Raw genomic sequence first — 22,311 nt, 5'->3', positions numbered from 1 at the left:
CAATGGCCAACTTACAGTTGCAAAATACAGAATAATACAAGAGAAGTGAGAGAGCATAGAATAGCTCAAGCCAGCAGGGAGAGAACCCTTTACAATGAGGCTTAACAACCTTTATATAGAAAAATGGTTACAAGAATGATCATGACCCCTGCATGTTAGTCTGGGAGTGCATGCACTTGACTTCTGTGCATGCAAGCAACCTAGCCATACCCTGAAAAGGCAACCCTGAGAAGGGTGGATTGACTGACCTTCCAAAGTCAGAGCATGCAGACATGACATAAGTCACCACAACAAGCATGGCCCCGTACCTCTCCTGATGGAAATCCTGCCAAAAACATTAAATGCACCCCTGTGGCTCCACAAAAGAAGGTGCATAAGTCACCAAAGCTGTCGGAGCATCTAAAGCTTTGAGTGTTGATCACGCCATCCGGAAGTGTTGCCAGCTGAAAAGAAGTCCGGGGACTTCGGAAACTCAGGTTCCTGAAGTGGGAAGACTAGGAAAGAACCTTGGAACCTTGGGGTTCCGGGAAGGAGAAAGGAGAGCAGCAGGGAACTTCGGAACCTCGGGGTTTCGGAGTTCCGGGGAACTGAAGAAAGTCTAGGAGGGAACTTCGGAACCTCGGGGTTCCGGGGTTCCGCAGAAGGCAAAGGAAAGGAACTTCGGAACCTTGGGGTTCCGGAGTTCCGGGAAAAGGAAGACGAAGAGAAAGGAACTTCGGAACCTTGAGGTTCCGGAGTTCCGGGGAACAGAAGAGGAGGGGAAAGAAAAGGGGGGGAACTTCGGAAACTTGGGTTTCTGAAGTTCCGGGAAAAGAAAGGAGAGGCAGCAAAGGAAAGGAACTTCAGAACCTCGGGGTTCCGGGAAAGAAGAAAACGAAGAGGGAACTTCGGAACCTCGGGGTTCCGGAGAAGGAAAAGTGAGAGAAGGCAAAGAGAAGGAACTTCAGAACCTCAGGGTTACGGAATTTCGAGGAAGGAAGAAAAGACTAAGGGAGGAACTTCCTCCGGGCAAGGGAACATTTCACACTTCATGATTCTTCTGCTTTCTCCTTGATCAACTAGGGCAGCGCTGGTCCATGGATTGTATCTCTGATTGGCTCTTACTGATGGACCAAGGGTTCAGAGAGCATCAAATATTATCATGGTCTTCTAGTTTTGGATTTTTTACATTTACTTATGCTTTACAATGGAAATAAGTAAACAACTTTCAAAGGGTATGGGTTTATATTTTATCACGTCTATCTACTTAAAGGAATTTTCAAAGGTGCAGGGCTCCTGCATTTTTACTTCAGTACTGATTTCAGATCTCAAATTGGACATGTAGGAATCTTTGATCAAGTTAGTGTTCTGATTAAGCTGTGCCTCTTCTTTGAGGATGTGAAATGTTTGTGTACTTTTCCACAAACATATCTTTGACACCTATATGTGAGTTGAATTCCTTATTGTAATGTCCCCACTTTGAAATAGGATTTGATAATATATAATAATAATAAAAATGAAATACAAAAGAATAAAAATAACATTTAAATTAAAATATGAAATTAAATATAATTAAAATTTAACTAAGTTCATGAATGATCAAAAGGCATAAAATGAAAAGTTGCGACTCCCTCAAACATGAGATATTAAAGGGAGAAGAGAACCTCATTTGAGGGACAGAATTTGGGGAATCAGAAGTGCAGATCTGATGTAAATAAGAAGTGCAGATCTGAGACACACCCTTTCACAATTAGCAAGAGACACACCCTTTCACAGAATTTGGCAAGAGACACACCCTTTCACAATTAGCACCCCTTGAAAGAATGCAACTCTTCATTATATCTGCCCTTTGAAAGGGACACAATCGTATGTATTTGTTTTAGGTTGCACCAGAGTCGGGTGCCTAGATGAGTATCTCCGGTCTGAAAATCCTTCATCTCCTTTGAGATTGCACTGTTCTTGTCGAGTTGTGAGGGTGTCTCTGGCAAAACAAGAATTGGTTTATGGAAATCTGTTTACCCGCAGCACTAGTCATTCCTATCATTGCACTTAGGATTCCTAAACCTTTACCTTTTGATTTTATTTCCCAGCTTGAGAACAGCAACATCGTTGGATGCAGACCAACTTGTTGCAAATGTAAGGCCCCTTGTGTTTCCAACAAAACACATCAAACTGTTGAGCTATCCCGCAGTCATGACCTGACATTTGGAACCTTGAAGTTGTCCCCTTTGATCAACTAAAACAACATTAGGGATTCCTTATACAAGAGAGGATAGGATAATCAACAACATTCTATTTTGCATTGGCTGGAGAGAGTTGATAATCCGACTTTAGCCACGTCAACACTGTGCACAATATTCGTACAACATTCTCTACATGCTATTGTCTAATAACAGTCCACTGTTATGTACATTTACATAGCATATTTTAGAGTTGCTTGTGATTATATATATTCTGGAAAATGTAATGAAATATGATGCTTTGCATATATATATATATCTTGGCTTGATTATTATCAGAAATGGTAGAAGATCAATGATTGCAATAGGGAGAACGACATTAGGGGTCACCTCTAAGAACACCACCTCATATGTACGACAAGGTCCACATGAGGCTAAAGGGGGGTGAAGGTGCTTTGCCTTTGGGCTTAGGAGGGTTAGACTTAGGACACCCTATTGAGACAATCTTCATCTCCCCTATGATGATGATTCATATGAGTAGGAGAAGGTGACTCGAGTAAGGGAGAACGAATATTAGGACACCCCACCAAGTATGACTTGATTTGGTGATGTTGTGACCTAATCACACATCACCCCATTCAAATAGGGACCGCCTAGTTTTTAGGCCCTCTTGGTCTTTTGATTCTGGTTTTTGGGTCGTTTAGCAGCAGTCTCTCCAGTCCCTCTGCTTTGCAAGTGTTTGGGGGTTAAATTGATCGTCTGCTTTTTGTTTGAGCGAATTTGGTTAAGTCTAGGGCTTGTTTTGTCAATTTTAGGGTTTCTGCATTCTATCCTAGATTTTAGGGGCTTCTTTTAGGGTTTTGGAAAAACTGAACGTAGAACTGCAGTCGGGACCCTTCAAGGAACCTCCCAGTAAAATTTGAGCGAATTTTGAGCAACTTTCTATTTTTAGAAAGTTCCTATTTTTTAGGGATTTTACTACCTCTCCTGGAATGTCTTCATTTTGCCAAAAATCAAACTTACTATTTTTAATAATTTCTATTTTTAGTAAGTTTCTATTTATAGTAAGTCATCCTACATCATGTTTTGGGGTCTAACTCTGACATTTTGAAAAAGTTTCTATTTTTGGAAAGTTCATTTTTGACAGGACCCTTTAGGCAGACGTTGAAGACTGAGCATTCTTGAAGATTTGTACAAGTTCGGAAAGTCAAAAGCAGACAAACTGGATCAAAAATGGCTAAGTATGGTGATCCATTCTAGAAGTGGAAAGCGTAAAATCATCTAAGTCTGGAAAGTTCATCCCCATTCCTGAAGTGGCATTCTAATATGGAAACATCAAAATTATCTAAGTCTGGATGAAAAAGGATCAAATTCCAAGGCAAAGTGATTTTGGCGCCCAAAATCTGGTATGGGCACCAAATCAAGGTCATCATGGAATTCATCAAAAATGTGAAATTCCTCCCTAAGGCAAAATTGCGCCCATTTCCCAAGGAGGGCGCTAAAATGATCATCCCATGAAAGAATGCAAAATCACTGAATCCTTAGGCACATGTTAAAATGCGCCATAGTCTGAGGATGGGCGCCAAAACTAGGTTCTCTTGGAAATTTCCAAAAACTTCGAATTCCATCACCTCAAGCAAATAGCGCCCTAGTCTTGGATAGGGCGCCATAATGGATTATGCATGGAGAAGGTTCAAAATTAATTTCTCCTTGGCCAAGGTAAAAATCCGCCCAAAGTCTTGGAAGGGCGCCAAATGAAGAGAGCTAAGGAAAGCTTCAGAAAAGGTCAATTCCATGACTTGGTCAAAATCCCACTCAAGGGGCCAAGGAGGGTGCTTAAGTGCTTAGTCCATGGACAAAACCAAAAATCATGAATTCCATGCCTTGGTGAAAATGGTGCCTAGTGATGGAGTAAGGTGCCAAATAGAGGTGATGAAGGAAAATTGCAAAATGATAAAATTCCTCCTTCAACGAAGAATAACGCCCTAGACCAGGGAAGGGCGCCAAACTTGCATGCTCATGGAGAATGTTAAGCAAAGTGAATTCCATGCCTAAGTTGAAAAATTCAGGAAATCTTCTAAGGCATGAAAGTCCAAGGGTCAAGGATGAACAGGAAAAGCAATAAATCCCCTCGGGAAAATTTTCCAAAAATCTATTCTTAGACACCAAATCTCGTCAGAATTCGAAATTTTTTGTAGATTTGGACTTGTGAGAGATTTCTCTCTCTCTTGGACCCGGGTCCTAAATTTTTGGAAAGTTCCTAAAAAATAGGAGATGGTGGAAAAGCATTGAAAATTCCTTCCAAAGCAAGAATAGTCAAGCCATGTGGACAAATAAGGTGAATTTTGAAAGAATCTTCCAATTTCACTTTGAAATTTGAAAAAATGGAAAGTAATGAGTTGGCGAGGGAATATTCTAAGAATGATGCACAACTCAATGCAATAAAGGTTTCATTTGCATGGCGTGGTGAAAGGGGAAGTATGGCATGTAATTAATGCAAATTGCCAAATTTAATTCCTCCTAACTTAGCAGCACGTTGGAGAAAATCTATATAAGCATGATGTGACAATTCATTTTTCACGTGCAAGTTTCAAGAAAGAAGAGTTGGAGAGGAAGTGAAGAAAGTCATACATAGAAAATTTTTCACTATTTTCAAGAGGCTTTTTCAGGATGGCACAACCAAGCAAGGCGGCTACCATCACCAGATAGGTATAGATAAAAGCAAAGTTGAAGGGATTCCTTCCAGAATCCAAGATGGTGTCTAGATGGAAGGAGATTAGTGATACGAATTTAGGAACATTTAACTTGGCTACTTTCAGGATCAGGATGTTTGGAACAACAGGGCATAGTCCATCTCCCACTGCTGCCAAGATGGTCAGAAGTGGAATTGTTGCAGCAGTAGGATTTCCTCCTTCTATTCAATGTCCAGACTTGATTCTGGAATGTGCAAAATGCTACAATCTGGAAAGGAGGACAATTTCAACATTAAGTGGCAAGTTGTTAGCCACTTTGACTCTGGAATCAATTGGTAAAGCCTTCGGAATTACTTCACATCATTCGATGACTTACCGGACCATGAATGGAGCTAAGACAATATATGATGCAGGTCCTGACAAATGTGCGGAGACTATCAACAAGCATTGGTTGCTGAGGCCTAGACTGCACATCTCCAAAATGCCAAAGACACTCACTATCTTTGAATTCAAACAAGAATATGTGGACTTGATAATGATGCTGAGCAGGATAATGGGGTGTCCACATACCATTAATTTTGAGCCATGGATGTTTTTCTACATCAGCGAGGTTATGAATTCCAATGGGTTAATGGACTGGGCCAGGTCAATCAGCCACTATATCCATGAACAACTGAAGGATTTGAAAGATAAGAAGTCCCATTTCTTCTACATGAGCTCCTATGTAATTTATATGATTGCGAGGATGGGTGGCTTCGATGGTTTGTCGAGAAAAGGATTCATGGGTTGCGGACCGGCACAACTGAAGGTTCATGAGAATTATCCTTAGCTGCACCTCTACAATACTAATTCTTTCAAGTTGGCGATGACACTTTTGCCATGTACTTGACTAGACTTATGCAAAATGAACTTCATACAAGAGTGTCACCATAGACCAGGGCTCTAGTGCAACAATTTGGGGCCACATTCCTGCAATTTCCAAAATTGACATATATCAGGACACAAGGTTTCGCTTTCCAGCCATATAAACTGCCACGGTATCCATCTGACAAACTGATACTGTTAGAACTTATGAGGCAGTTGATAGCTTATGATCAAATTTAGAAGAAGAAAAAGAAGCTGTCTATTGAATTCCCAATTGCCCTCGGGGACTATGTGGAAGTGTGCCCGAACTTGGCAGCAGCTGAGAAGGCAACTGAAGAATTGGCATTTTACCACCTGGCATATTACACCACCAGGTCTCAATACAATCAATATCGTAAGATCAAAATGGTTGTTGGAGTGAAATTTTTACACAAAGTTCACCTTGAAGACTACTGGGAAGATGCAAGGGACAATTTTGATGTCAGAAAGATGTTCTCCAAGTTGCCCTTGCAAACAATCAGAGTAGGTGAAGTAATGCAGGCGCCGGATCAAGTGAAGGAAGATTCGGACTTGGTGCAACCAGAATTTGAAAAGGTGAAAAATCGACCTATACAGCTCCCAAATTGGTTAGAACCAAAAGTTGATGATCTGGATATTTTGGCCAGACTGGTTCTGAAATTTACTAAACATTGGGTTGATCGGCATATAAGAAGGTTGAAGGAAGGAAATGTCTGCCTGAGTTTTCAATTAATGGGAAATCTGGATTCCCATAGAGAGGCTACTGAAGGATCTTCACAGGTCCGAACTGAAGAAGGAGAAGTTCGATAGGAAGGAGTTGAGTTCAACAAAGGGAAAAATGCTCCAAAGAGAAAAAGGACGACAAGGAAGAAAGATGTTCAACAGGAAATCCAGCAAGAGGTCCATCAGGAGGTTCATTAGAAAGCTCAACAAGAAGTTCAACATGATGAACCACCACAGAAAAGAGCAAGGGTGGAAAGTATGCAATCACCAGCCAACTCTTCTAGTGTGTAGGAGGTAGAAATGTTTATACAGGAGAATCCAGTAAGTCTACCTCAAGGCAATCTTCCTAACAATGCTCCATTGCAAGACGTTCTCAGTGTCAGTGCTTCACATAGACCCAATCAACCAAGACATCAGAGACAAGAAATTCCTCCTCATCAGGAAGAAACCCGCTAAGATAGTTTCATAGAAGCCATCCTTGGGGAGATGGATGAAGTATCGCAGGAGCACGAGCAGATGGAAATTCATAGTCACTCCATTCCCACTTCTGATTGGCTGATGGGTAGATTAAGAAGGAAGCCGGAAAAAGAAATTGATCCAGCACGAGAGTTAGAAGAGCTATTAAAAAGAATGGATCAGCCGACAGAGAAGAAGGCTCCCCGGAAATTCTCCAAGGTTGTGAGGGATGAATCTGGATCCCGAACCTTGCATATAGTTGAGCCTGCAACAGATAAAGACATGAATGAGATTAGGCCAGAAGATTATGTAATCAGACAAGTTGATCTAGGTCATGCTTCTACCGGGCAGGTAATAGAAGACTTCGAGGGGTCTTCCTTGGCCATGAGAGAAAAGATGCAGAAAACAAAGGCAAAATGTAAAAGGCTGGAGGAAGAAAATAGGGCCTTATGTGAATACATTAGAAGTCTCAAGCGACCGCTCAGAGAAGTAGATCCCTCATTCATTCATCCTTTCCCTCTCCCTAAGGAAGTTGTTGATGACACAAAAGTAATCAGAAAAATGGCCCAAAGTTCCAAGGAATGGGTGGAAGATGTATTTACTGCAGCTGGGAAGTTCATTGAAGACTTAGCTCGTCTTCATTCCAGATTTGTTGCCCTTCTAAACAGATTGGAGGTAGCGGAAGGTCTGTGGGAAGATGTTCACATCTATCAAGACTTAACCATTCCGTGACCCAGGGTTCTAATGAAGATTCCGAAGCAAACACTGATTGATGGGAAAGTAATTCAGGAGAACGAGGTGTATGAATTTTCCGGATGGTTTTGCGCCGTTTGCTTAGGAAAGAATACCTTTGAAAAGTTTAGCATGGAGTCTTTAGCTTTGAAAGACTCAATTAGAAGGGTGCAAGAAGAAATTATCAGTAGGATTGAAGAATTGTTCGCAAAGAAGCTGAGTGAAGATGGAGTGACTGTGAACTCCCTCAAATTCCAATTGCACGAATTCTTCTTCGTAGGATCATTTTCTAAGGAACATTTTGCAAATGTTTCTTCATTCTCTAGCACAATGAAGAAAACACAAGAAATGACGGTGGAGTGGGAGAACTTCTTTTCCAAGAGCGAGGAAGAAATCACATTGATGGAGTTTGACATTGAAAGCATGCTAAGTGTCTCCGCAGGTGAGCTGGAAGCTGTCATCACTAAGTTCATCACATATGCAATTAATGAGCGGGATAATGGTCATCCATTCTTGGACGAGAATCTTTTGATTGAGTAGTGGTGGCGCATTTACTGCTGGAATATTTTGACTTAGTGGCGGCCTAGTCAATGCATGAAGAATCTTTTTGCATGCAGCCACCATATTGATGATTTTATGGCAGATTCCTTCTGCATGTAGCCGTCGCATGGAGAATGATGGGCATTTATTTCTTCATGGGGAAGATTAATTATTTTTGGGCAAATTTGATGTAGGTGCATTTAATGCACGAATGGATGCCATTTTGGGATTTTTTGAATTTATTATATGTAGGCTTAATGGGTATTAATTGCTGATTCCCACCTTGTTGCATCTTGAGTGGAGAATCTTTCAGGCTGAAACCCTAATTAGGTTTTGCATATTCTCATGGCTCAAGGCCTATATAAAGGGGTGCCCCCCCTCATTTGTAAGGGAGGAGAGATTGTTTTCAAAGATTGTTGCTTAGAGTTTTGTCTTGTGTTGTTTTGAAGCTTGCATGTTCTCACTCTCTTCATTAGATTAGATTTGCTTTAGGTTGTTAGATGAACGGGATTTGATAGGATTGCTTGTTGTAGAATCTTAGCTCATACCTTTTGTGTGTAACTGATTGTTGCATGCTTTGTAAGGTTAGTCTAAGCCTATTTTATGTGTGGACTTAACTTCAATTATCGGATGAATGTTGTTCAAACTAATGGCATTCATTGGTGTTTTGAAAACCTTTTACACAACCCCTGAAGATTGCACTGCCTTCGTGTAGTTGTGCTATGTTGGCGAAGCGAAGTGTGGTTTGATTCTGCTCAAGTGATCCCGTCTCTTCGTTCTTAGGACTAGATTAGTCTTAGCATAGCTCTCTAGACCCTTACCTCATTTTATTTTCAGTATATTCCAAATCGAAAAAGTCCCGCAAAAACATTGTGTTCAAAGCTAAATCATTTGTATCAAATCCTCGAACTTGCACAAATTTGCTTATCTTCTTCAAGTGAATGCGTAAGGCCCCTTGGGTTAATATCAAACTCATCAACTGACTGAGTCACGTCCAGGCTTAAAGGAACCTTGGAGTTAGCCGTTTGAACTTTTTTGCAATCTTAACACACGGTATAACTTTGATCAAGAGAGAATAGAGTGACCATTGGTAAACTTTATTCTGTGTTAGATGTAGTCCTAAAAAACACGTCAACAGGACACCCCACCAAGTGTGACTTGATTGAGGGAGAACGACGATTAGGACACCCTATCAAGTAATGGTTGAGGGAGAACGGTTGTTGAGGACACCCTATTGAGTCGTCCCTCCTAATTCACTTGTTCGAATTCTTTTAATCATGATTTATGATTCTTATCTTTATATTTACATTTATCTAGCTTTTCTTTACTTCATAGTCTTTCTACTTTACTTTATAAATCATAGTTAGCTCTCTTTGTCTAATGAAACATGGTTAGCCTTCTCTTATTTTATCATGTATGTTTGTAATTAATCACTTATATATAATTAGTAGATTATCGACTAACATTATTGCAGGGTTCTCCTATTAAAGGGTTAAAGGTACTCCCTCTTTTGACCCTCCTTTAATAACTAAGAATTATAATCTGGGGAAAACTAGGGCATTTTAAGAAGGGACACTACACATATGGTCATCTCAAATTGTGGTTAGCTTTGTTTAGTAGTGCCTTCATAAAATCCTCCAATCTTTTATCTAGGTTCTTGGTAGTCAGTTGAAGCATGTGTTGGACTGTCACATGGACCTTCATATGATAACTACCATGAGTTGCTATAGAAATACCTGTTTTGAGCTGGATGTACTGTGTTGGGAAAGGCTCAGAAGCCTGTGTAGGCAGAATTAGGTAATAAAAGGAAACTTAGCAAACTACAATGAAGTCTAGCAAGTAACAGTTGAACCCTAGCAAGCAACAAATGAACTCTAGCAAGCAATGAGTGAAGCCCTAGGGAGAGAAGTGTGTCAGTGTGACTCTCAAGATTATAAGGGCATGTTAAATATTGGTGACAAAAACGACAAATACTGAAGAGAAATTTAATTGCTTGATACTAATTGCATGTGTGCCAAACATGGCACAATGCATAGTGGAGCAAGCAAGAAAGTTGGTTGAGATGCAGGTTTTCGACACATATTGTGTTCCTCATGCAAGAATAGAAGAAAAGTGCTTGCAGTTTGTCTACAAAATGTCATGTAGTTTTTTTGTGGATATTCCTATGGTGGAAGATGCTAGCTAACTACTCTGTAATAAACTAGTGAGGATAGAGCAGCAAAGATGACTATCTAATAGGGCAGCAAAGATGACTATCCAAGTTAATGACTGGAGATTTAAAAAGGCAGTGGTTGTATACTGAATAAGGAGGAGGATGGCTCCTTTTATGTGTAGCCTGTGCACTGAACCGAGTAACTAAAGGTCCTGACATCAGCCGATGAACCCCCTACTATAGATAGGCAATCAAGGCCCTTGATCAAGAGCATAAAATAGGATCCCTCCTTTCCGTCTTACATGGAGGGTGGAGGGTGGATGGTGGATGGAAACCTACCTACTCTGGGGTCTAAGGTGCCTACTCCTACACCTACACCTACCCCTACCTCTGTCAATTATTCTGTAATACATGAAAATTTAAATATTTCTTAAGCCATTGCAAAATTCCAATCTTCCTTTGCCCTTTGATAACTTAAAATGCTTTGGCATCTAGATATCTGTGGTGCCTCTAAATACGTGAGGACTTGGGGATGACTATTAATAAGGAACTTTAACAGAAACTATTACATCATTGACATACTATAAACATCATCCACTTCTGCCAAAGATGAAAAAATTTGGTCCCTAATGGCATTCTTCCTTTTGAGAGAAGAGTAACACACCCACTTGAGGAAAACTAGACATATGTTTGATAGTCAGACAAGCAGTCTTTTGTTGTGGAGAGACAGACACTTGTGTTTTCTGTAAAGAAACTGAAAGCAATTAACTTGTTGAAAGCTATTAATTTGCTTTATGTATGTACTTATGGAAAGGAAAAATATATTGGCATTACCATGATTTTGTGTATAAGGTCAACACATTTACATCATTACTGTAAAATGTAGGAGTTTAAGACTCAATTTATATTGTGATTACTTGAACGTCTAATTTACATGATAGTTATAATTGAAATGTACATATAAAAAGGGTTTAACATATTAATATGGAAAGAATATGTTCATTCCAAGGATTCTACCTTTGGTTAGGTTCATTAATTATATTCAATTCACATTCTTCCCATAGGGAACACATTAACATGTTGATAGTGAAAACGGGATATTTCTTTCATATCCTGTTATTAATTGTTACTTCGGTAGGCCATTTGGCTTAGACATTTGAGCCGATTTTTTGACCGCCTTGATTTTGTTTAAGCATTTGTTATATTTTTGCAAAGGAAAACTTATGAATAGTGTCTATTTTTATTATTTATAGTCTGTTGATTGTATTTAGTTAAACAAGTATGCTTGCATCTTTTCATTATATAAAGCCCATCTTTGGCAAAAGATTCTTCATTATGTATTGGAATTTTAATGTAGAGAATTACTGATCATTTGCCATATATAATTTGAATTATAGGTGAACTTGGAAACAGTACCAACGTGGGAAGAAAAACAAATGTTCAAAGAGTATGTCCATATAACTTTTTGACAGTTTTGTTCTTTGTAATCCTTTGAAATTAAATATCTTTTAATTTGATTCAATCTACAATTTATAGAAATTTTGGATGTTGTTTATTCCATGTTCTTGTGAGTGGACTTTTCCTTGTACTTTTTCCTGTGATAATTATTTACTCTTTCTTAAAATTTAACATAAAATTATTGTTGAAACTCATTGAAACTTTCTTTTAGGTACATGGAGGATTACAATACTGCTACTTTTCCATCAAAGAAGTAAGTTATATGTTTTCTTTCAGATTCAAAATTTGAATTCATCCTTCTCTATTTTTGTTCACTTAATAGTTGAATATATTTCTTGCGCCTCATACATATTTAACTTTTCAAGTAATTATGAACCTTGGCAAACTGAGATTTTTTCCTACTTTATGCATGCCTTTGTTTTTATAGCACTGCTTTGGGGACATGTCAGAAAGCTAATTAAGTTCTATAGAAATGTGTTTGGACATGATAATTAAGCCAATTCTTATGCATATTAGTTACTAATAATATGGGACAAGCTTGTATGTCACTATTTGAATTCTATCAACAATTAGTCAGTTATTGACCATGGCAAGGGACACATTGATAAAAATCAATATCATGTTTTTGTTGAGAAGTTGTTTAGCACCAATCATGTTGGACGGTGCTAGTACTGTGACAATCTCATGTTGATTGAGAAAATGAATGCGAAATAAAGAATTAATAATTAGGAAGGTAAAGAGCTTGTCAGTTGTACAGAGATCACTTGGATGGAAATAAGGAATAGGAGAAGAGGTAGACATTAATCACTTTTGGCTTCTATTCCTAGATAGAAAAGTAAGCTTTGTGTTAAGAAGAAAAGACCAGAGAGGTATTTGGAGCATGTTTGTGACAAAGTGAGAAGGACAGAGAGATTAACATATAAAAAAGAGGAAGGGGATGCTGAATAAGGCCGTTGAGTTGCAAAGATGGTCTAGAGCAGGGAATTTTGCCCGAGGAAGGGAATTGTCTTCATAAATGGTGAAGAAAAATAGGAGTTTGAATGCAAATGAACTATATTGAATACTATTGGAAGAAGTTTCATTAGGCATTATACTTTTTTATCAATGTTGAACCAAAAACCTTTTTATTGTTAGAATGCATTTAATGCAAGATCCCCTAGGATGAATATTCAGTTGTTCATCTCTAGCTACAGTCTTTGGGTGGATTGTCAACAGAAGTTGGAAGAAACTTTGAAGCAGTGGGTGGATTTGATATGCATTTATAATTTCCAAAAGACACAGCTTAAGATCATTATAACCAGAATATCTGAGATCTTGTTTTGCCAGCCTTCATGAATTGTAGTTTTGAGAAATCGAGAAAGATGGCTTGTGCATAGTGACGGTTGGGTGTGCACATTTCAATTTCTTTTGACTTTTTGAATAAATCTTTCATCTGCAGTATAATGTAGATTTGCAACTATGCACAATACATAAACAACCTAAAGATATGACCATATCTTTCGTCTTCCATCACATTTTCAGGACCAACTTTTAAATATGATCAAATTTGCAGCACATTTGCCATTTTTTGTTGTTCCACCCATAAGGATCAATTGCTTCCAAACAATGCATTCGAGGGACATACTGCAATCAATCTAAGCAATGTCCTAGTGGTTACGTTTGTTTGTTGGCTGTCTTATCCCAAAAATGGATAAACCACAAGTGCCCCAATATAATGAAAAGGTTTGTCTACATTTCCCCAAGTTTCTCATACTTTGCTAGAAAGCATTTTCTTGTGAGAAGGGCTTTTGTAGCTACCTAGTACTTCATTGTTTGGTATTAACTTGCCATCAAAATAAGGAGCCCAGGTCTTGCACAAAGAACTCTTGTAACTTCTCTTGGTTTCCTCGTACTTTCCTTATCTCCCATTTGAAATGTTTGGCCATCACCAATTGGCCTTATTAATGTTGTCTTCGATTTCGGCGTGGCCTAAATCATGAGGCAACCCTACGAAACTTGTCCGTTTCGTACCTCACGGGCTTCGAGAGAGGCTAATCGACCTTGTCAATTAATCGTTTTTCGTTTTTTCATTTTTTTGCTTAGTTGTTTTTGAGTTTTGAGTTTTCTTTGTTTTGCAACTGACAAGTCGGGTTTTAAAACCCGACGTGTCAGTCAGTTCTTGTCAGCACATCGGACTTTTTGTTGGCTTAACTGGCAGGTCAGACTTTAAAATCCGACCTGCAGTTATGTTTTGCTGACAAGTCGGACTTTAAAGTCCGACCTGTCAACATGAAGTTGCATTTATTGCAACTCGTGTTATCTTTTTGTTTAGTATTTAATGCTTTTAGGTTGGTCTTTTTGGCATTTTAAGTTATTGTTTCCTCTTGATTAGGCGTTTTAGCTCGTCTCCTTCGTGGAAAGCATGCGATTGGTGATTTGCTACCTGGATTCATCCTCTTCTCTAGCGTTTCCGCATTTAGCAGGTAGGGTTTTCTTTATCTCGGGTTTTCTTGTTTAGGTTTCATTAGGGTTTTTATTGTTTGTTTTCCTTGATTTGTCCTTGTTTTTTCTTGTTAATCGGAGGTATTTCGGGGATTTAAACCTCGACACACCTCCCTTTTCTTCTTAAACCCTCTCTTAATGGGTTTCAAAACCCGAAATAGATTTTGCTTTTCCGTTTGTTCCCTGTTTTCCTCTCATGTCAGGCTTCAAAACCCGACATGAGGATAGTCTTTCCATGGACTTACATGTCGGGTTTTGAAGCCCGACATATAAGTTAGTTAATGTGAACTTTCAACTCACATGTTGGGGTTTGAAACCCGACATGTGAGGACGTAATATCCTTAGCTTGCATGTCGGGTTTAAACCTCGACACACCTCCCTTTTCTTCTTAAACCCTCTCTTAATGGGTTTCAAAACCCGAAATAGATTTTGCTTTTCCGTTTGTTCCCCGTTTTCCTCTCATGTCAGGCTTCAAAACCCGACATGAGGATAGTCTTTCCATGGACTTACATGTCGAGTTTTGAAGCCCGACATATAAGTTAGTTAATGTGAACTTTCAACTCACATGTTGGGGTTTGAAACCCGACATGTGAGGATGTAATATCCTTAGCTTGCATGTCGGGTTTTGAACCCCGACATATAAGTCGGCCCATGCTCGTTCCCACAACTCACATGTCGGGGTTTGAAACCCGACATGTGAGGATGAAGTTTCCTCAAGTCGCATGTCAGGTTTCAAATCCTGACATGCGAGCTTTTATTTCTATTATTTGCAACTGACAGGTCGGTGTTTGAAACCCGACCTGCCAGTCAGTTTTGTTCTACTCACATGTCAGGTTTTAAATTCTGACCTGCCAGTTCTGATGTTTTTCCCTTCATGAGTCTTTTTCAATCAAGTTTTTCGCTCAATCCTGTTTGATTGCAGATCTCCAGCTTGTTCTTCTAATGATGAATACTGATCATGGACCTAACAAACATGTTCTCTGCAGCATCTTTGTAAATTTCCAAGTCATCCGCAAGCAAATTGAAGGCCTCTCCCATTCATATAGATCCATCACCGAGCAAACCTGTATACAAAAAGATGAAGTACAAGTACGATAAGTACTTGAATATGTTCCTTGAAAGCTCGGTGGACTCTAATGTGGCAGAGATCAGAGATACTGAAATTGGGCATGTGGATATGAAGGAGTTTGAAAACAGAAGCAAGAAGGCTCCATCCCATATGACAAATTTGATGAGGTCAAAATTGCACAAGTATGGATCTTTTCCTATTGCAGCTCATGATTCAGAATTTGTATTGGTTGTGGCAGAACACTTCGACCCGAACACTTGTCAAGTGAAGGATGCTGACAAGAATGTGGTAATGACACTTGATAGTGTATTTTTCAACAGTCTTTTCAAGGGTCTAAAGGAAGTTGAAGTTGCTGATATAACCATGGATAGTGCACAAGCATATTATGAGAAGCACACAAATAAGTGCAAGAAAACAATCAACACTCTGTTTTTATCTACTCCTCGTGACTCAACTGTCACCAGATGGCCTAAGTACTTCCATAGAAGTGATTTCAGTGAAGAGTACAATGACATGGTTACAATGCTTGCACGAGTTAGAGGTTTGAGAGATTCCCACTACTTCCGGGAGTGGATGTGTTACTACATGAAGGTCATCAGAAAAGGGACAACCAAGATTGATTGGGGAGAGCAAATCAGTGATGCTCTCTGTATTCAGCTAAAGGAAGTCAAAACATCATTGAAATTTTATATGACTTCATATCTTGTGTATGCAGTCGCTTCAATGAGGCAATATCCAGGATTGTCTACCAAAGGAGATAGAAGGTTGTTACCTGTTTGGGATTATCATGATCAGCTAACCATCAATAATCAGGGATCTCATTTCCGAAGAGTCAATGATGCTTTCTTCGCAGTGTGGAGATGTTTGTTCAACAAGAATCTGCACAAGGAGAGAATTTCAAAAGCAACATATGACTTGGTGTCTTCTTTTGGTTGTGTGTTATTACAATTTCCTACTTTTACATATATTTGCATTGGATGCTTCATAGGTGAACCATTCATGTTGCCTCGATACCCATCGGATAAGATTGTCCTCGTGGAACTGTGTCGTCAATTGGTACATGTACATGCCAGACAAGCTTCTGCTCATAAGACAGGTCTCAAATGGCCTAAGTCTATTGGCTGATATTCAGTGCTTACCATGCCCAAGGCCAAGAATATGGAGAATGAAATGTTATGGGTCACAATGAGGAGGTTTAAAGCTCGAGAGAACTTTGATTTTCGCAACATGAGAGGCAAAATCAAGAGGAATTATTTGCATGTACGTAGGCTTGAGGATGTTTGGGCGAATTGTAAAAGTGATGAAGATGTAAGAAGGATGGACTATAGTTGTCTTACATTAGAGCAAATAGAGAACTTGGATTTGGCTAAGATTCTAGACACCATGGAAGATACAAATGATATAGTGGATCTTGTCTACTATGAGCAGAAAATTGTTGATACTCCTTTACCTCTAATTCAATAGTCAAATAAAGAAAGCAAGTCAATTTCAAAGAGGTTTGCGCCTATTATGGCTAATACAAACCAATGGCTACTGAAAAAGGGAATCCGAATGAAACCACTTCCTGCTAGCTCTGGTGAGGAAGATAATGATGGTCCAGTGGGGAAGACTTCAGAGTTAAGAACCAAGAATAAAGAAGATACTCAGGTACCCCCACCACCGGTTTCACCAGCAAAATCTAAGGGAAAGGCACCAAAATTCAAATTCAAAATTAAAGACCCGAAGAAAGGGGAATCCTCCTCCGCGGCCGTGCAACAGGAATCAACCCAAGGGCATGATCAAATCGAGGAAGAAGAACAAGAACAAGAAGAGGGAGAAATTCCTCATGTTGGAGAAGAACAAGAACAAGGGGAAAGTTCTACTCCTACTACCTCTTAGACATCATCACCTATTCATGTTGAGATTCATTCTATTGACTCTGATTCTGATGAAGAAGTGCAAGAACATGATGAAGTGAGAGAAGATATTGAGCTGGAGGATGAACAAGGTCAAGAAGGGGGCAATGAAGAATTTGTTACTCTTTCTAGTATTCCTAGCTTTGATGACATTCCAAATTCCATGATTGAGTCATCAATCTTGGATTTTAATGAAGCCATGGAACAGATCACTCAAGAGCAACAGGTAGTAAATCTGCCTACCTCTGCTGCCATGACAGAAACTCCACCCCTGGTGAGCACAATTTTCATTTATGCAACAACAACTTCTGTTATTACATCAACGCCACCAGTAGATACAACAGTTGGGACAATTAATGTCTTACCAACTTCTATGCCACTGCCACCACCAGTATCAATTTCTACAATTTGAGTTGTGACTACTCCTATGATGCCTATTGCTACAACAACCTTGGTACAATGGGACCATCAGCAGCAACAGTATCTTCAAGTCAGCCACCTACTAGTTTGCCTGCGGTTACACAAGTGGAGGTCACTACTCCAACCACACAATCAGTCTTACCTCCTTGGGTTGGACATAGTGGCACCAAAAAGGAAGAAGCAAGTTGTCTCACTAGATGACTTCGACTTCGAACAGTTAGCTCCTTCGAAGGCAAAGGTGACCAAGAAGCCAAAGACAGTATCAAGGGTGCTGGTTGATCTTGTAAGTTAAAGAAAATATGTTGAAGTAATTGTGCCAGCTGATTATACAGTTCAAACTGTCAAGCTTGGGGAAGAAACTCATGAGAGTGTGAAGCAGGATTCAAGAGCTGCGAATGAGGCTATTGTGATGAACCCTTGCTGGTTCAACTTTTCAACCTGTTGTAATTTGTTGATCTTCTTTGTAATTTTTAATTATTAAGATGGTCTTTCAGAAATAGACAGAAGTTGCAGAAGAGGGTTTCTTTAATTTGCAACACAAATTGAATAATACATGAATTTAATCAATTGAAACAATGAATTGGAGAATTTAGAAGCATATCCGTAGGTCCTTAGCCAATTTATTGAAAAGAAAGAATAAATCAGCAACTTACAAAGTTCTGATTTTTATTCTGGAACAATTCAGATCTGCTCTTATTTAAATACTAGGACACCCAAACAGTGAAAGATGGTGCCAATAAATGAGCAAGCTGTGTGTTTGGGAAAAGAAGCCTCCAAACCACAGAAGAATCAACAACAAAACAGTAAATAGGAAAACCCTACAATAAATCTGCCTTGTAAGAAGCCAAATCTGCCCCAATTCAATTCAATTTGACTTCTGAATGAAGCCAACCAAGCTGCAACAATTCGATTGATCTTTCACAATCTCAAAGCTACTGAATTTTGAAGAATGCACGCTCTCCAAAACTGGTCCAAACCCTAGCCGCCATAGCCAAGTGCTCAAGAGAAAATGTCAAATGCTCAATATCAAGAATGAGGTTTAATTTCCATCTTGGCTGCCTAAATACCCAAAAGGTGCAATTTTTGGCAATTAGGGATTTAATAATAACTTGCTTTTAGGGTTCCCAACTTAACCCTAAAAGCCACGCCTAGCTTAGGAGATAATAAATCTTCACATAAATAAATTTAAGTGATGCACTTTATGATTTTATATTAATATTTCATTAAAATATTAATTGCTTGTGGAACCACTAAAAAATTCATCTCTCTCATTATTGCTCGGAAACTGAATCTGTCAGAAGCTAGGGTCACAGTTCGCCATGCCAATGAAAATAGGACCATGTCTATTTTTAGCAAATTTTCCCTAAAAAATAGGAAATCCTCATAAAGTGTCAGAAACTAATGAAACAAAGACCAGAACTGAACTCAACACTAAACTAGAACAAATAGAGAGACCACTCCTCAAGATACTACATTACTGACCCCTTTATCCATGCTCTGTTAGCCTACAAGGGTCCAAAAATAAGCTAACTCCTTAATCCCAAGTCCTTGACTAAGATGGGGACATTACAACTATCATGAGAAGACTTGATGAAGAACGTGTTGAAAAGCTGAAATTGAAGGAAAAGTGTGAGCAACTAACCAATGTTTTGATCAAGTGACCTAGACCTCTCAACAGGTAGAACCAATTGTTTCATCTATCGATACAGAAGCACTCAAAAGAATGGAACAAGTGGGGGTTAAGGGTCGAGTGGTGGATCAATGGATTGAAAGGTTGAAATCCGAAGGCTCCCTCCTCCTAGATTCAACCATCGAGCTGTTGAAAGACTTTGATATCATGCAAAGTCAAGCACAAGGAATCAAAACTACTTTCGCACAAGAGATAGATGAGAATGAAAGGAACTTGCAGTTGTGGAGAAAGATGGAGGACTTCAACATTGATTTCCTTGTAGAGAATAAAGTGCTAGAAACAAGAGGAAAGTATGTTCAAGTTTTGTCTCTACTAGCACACATAAATGAATTGATCAAGCATATGGTCACAAATCTTGAAGGTGAGATTAAGGGTTGTGATAATGATATCGATCAAATTTCAGCAAGAATAGCTGATATCCCTTGCTTCTTATATGATAAGGATAATCAACAATTGGTCACAAGTGATACCATCATCCAGGAATTCCTTTCTCTAATCTCACGTTGGGCAGAGCAAGATTTCACTCTGAACGCTTTTGATAAGCTTCTTGAAATACAGGTTGGATTAGAGTTGCTTGCCTCTTTACTCAAGGATGGAAAGAAGAAGCATGTGAAGATCGGGGATGCTGTATTTCAGATCAATGCTATATCAAGTTCCATCGCCCTGCCAGATGAAGTTGAGATGAAATCCATCTTGGCTAAATTTGAAGAATTTAAATCCAACGAGGAGGAGAAAGATGAATAAAGTGTCCCCTTTTTGACACTTAGTTTTTCATGTAAATGCATTTTTAATGTAGTTGCATTTTTAGTTGTTGTAAGTTTTCTTGCGGTTGCATGTTCCCTTTATGCTGTAGTTGTCATCAAGTGGGACTGTGCAGTTGAATTAGTCAACTGTGCCCACCTTTTTCTCCTTTTCTCTCCTATATATAGAGGAGCCTCATTTGTAAATATTTATCTTTAATATGCTTAGCAAAACTCTGCTGAAATTTTGTGCCAACTAAGACTTTGAGCTTTTTGGATGTAAAATTGGATTCAAAGTAATATAAGAAAGCAATCCATTAAACCTCAACTTTGAGTGAAGTAGAAGATTGTGGTTGTGATTGGAAATACTCCTATGTTTAGTTCTCACAATTGTTCTTATATATATTAGAATTTGGTGGCAAATTTGTCTATGTTATTGAAAGAGATTTCCAAGTGTGTTGAATAGACTTTGAGCTAACAATATATTTGGGAAATTTTCTGATGTTAAGTGATTAGTGGTAGGCTTTGTATTGCTGCTATTACTTGTAGTTTTAAGGATTGGGAAATTACACTTGAAGACTTTGAGCTGAGAGGAGAGATTAATTTCTCAACATAGCTGTGTGTGAATTATATATTTTGTCATTGGTACACTAGTGACAAAATATTCACCCAACAATTAACACCTTGTTTTTGCCTTTAATGAGCTTTTTCAATAAATAATGGGAATTTTGGAATTGCGTTTCCCTGTTTTTTGGTAAGTGAATCTTGATCTCTTTTTTAATATGGGCTGTGTTAAAGTAATCAATAACTATTTGTTTTAGACTTTAGTGCTTTGCATTTTCCAACTCCTTTATCAGAAGTACGAGTGAGACCTATTCTGACTCTTGATTATCACGTAAGTAAACTTAATAAAAGAGGTGCAATAATTAAGTACACCAATAGCATCCAGTAATTCTTGCAATGCCTGGTAAAGAAAAAGGCATGGGTGATATCTTCATTGTGTTGTATAATCTGAAACTCATTGGATGTAAACTAATATTTGCATTTTCTGAAATAAAGAGTTCTTAGAGTAGTTGTTTATATAGAAACTCTTATTAATAATTATGTGTGTATATAATGTAAAACATGATGAAGAAAGTCTATCAATGTTGTATGTTACTTCTTGATAAATGTTCTTGTCGAGTATGACAAGTTCTTTTTTTTTGTGATTTTAGGTGGCTTAAAGCTAATCAATTCTCATAAAGGTTTTCTACAGATCCATATTTTATGGACATATGAATGAATTATCATTAGTTTGACATCACCTTGATGAATCTTAAAATATTTAGTGTACTTTTGAAGATTATAGGTAGCTCCTTCACTGTTTTGATATTTTATGTGGTTAAATTGATTTGCATTGGATTAATTTGTAGGTATTATGACCTAGATGCATACCACCGTCGAAAAATGATCAAAGAAATGGAAAAGGGTGTACTAAAGGCAATGCAAAAGGAACGCACAGTATTTAATGATGAAGATGAACGACGGTGATTTTTCTACCTTACAAATTTAATATTTGCTGTATTCCAATGTTATAAAGTCAATTGAAATATTAATAAGGAAATTATTAGTATGAGTCACATTTTATAGCTGGTAAAAAATTGTGACTTTTAAGTATAAAATGGAAGTTACAAACCAAATATTTGTTAGTTGTGAATTCTATTATGAGATTTTCGTAATGTTAGGGGTTTAATTAGGATGGGTCAGGAATTTTTTGCTTTGTTTTGGTACGAAGAAAGTAGTATGTTTTACAAATAATGTATTTTTTATTATTGGTATAGTGTACTAAGGAAGCCTAAAGATCGTATCATGAAAATTTTCTAAACTGATTACCATTAAGGAGGATATGAAGAAATTGTTCTTGTTTGGTTGTTCAACCAATAAAGTGAAGTGTTAATGAGAAACTCAATAGTCATACAGAAGTTTTCCCATGTTTGCCATCTATATTGATATGGAGTATAGTAGTGCGTTGAAGATTAATATAGACATCACTTGGAGTTAGCATCAACAATTGCGGAGTACAATATGAACTTCCACCTGTGTCACTATGTTTTGATCCTCTATATTTTTATAGATTGCATAAGAAACTACACCAGTTGTTTTCCAGAGTTAATGATGGCTTATTTGTACCTTGCAATAGAATCCAAAAACTTTGTGTTAATAGGCACCATGTTTTGTCTTT

General features: G+C 38.3%; 1 protein-coding gene across 1 annotated transcript in view; it reads left to right on the top strand.

Moving 5' to 3' along the window:
- Window positions 1–22,311, top strand: part of LOC131060055 (style cell-cycle inhibitor 1-B) — a 69,055-nt gene that overhangs the window by 22,265 nt on the left and 24,479 nt on the right. The window contains exons 3-5 of the mRNA XM_057993154.2: window positions 11,735–11,784; window positions 12,007–12,048; window positions 21,503–21,616. Coding sequence (XP_057849137.2) covers window positions 11,735–11,784; window positions 12,007–12,048; window positions 21,503–21,616 — 206 coding nt within the window. The remainder of the gene's footprint in view (window positions 1–11,734; window positions 11,785–12,006; window positions 12,049–21,502; window positions 21,617–22,311) is intronic.

This window comes from Cryptomeria japonica, chromosome 8 (genome assembly GCF_030272615.1).
Source record: "Cryptomeria japonica chromosome 8, Sugi_1.0, whole genome shotgun sequence".
Classification (NCBI taxonomy): Eukaryota; Viridiplantae; Streptophyta; class Pinopsida; order Cupressales; family Cupressaceae; genus Cryptomeria; species Cryptomeria japonica.
Note: the sequence above shows the minus strand (reverse complement) of the source record. Positions and strands in the feature narration are given on the sequence as shown.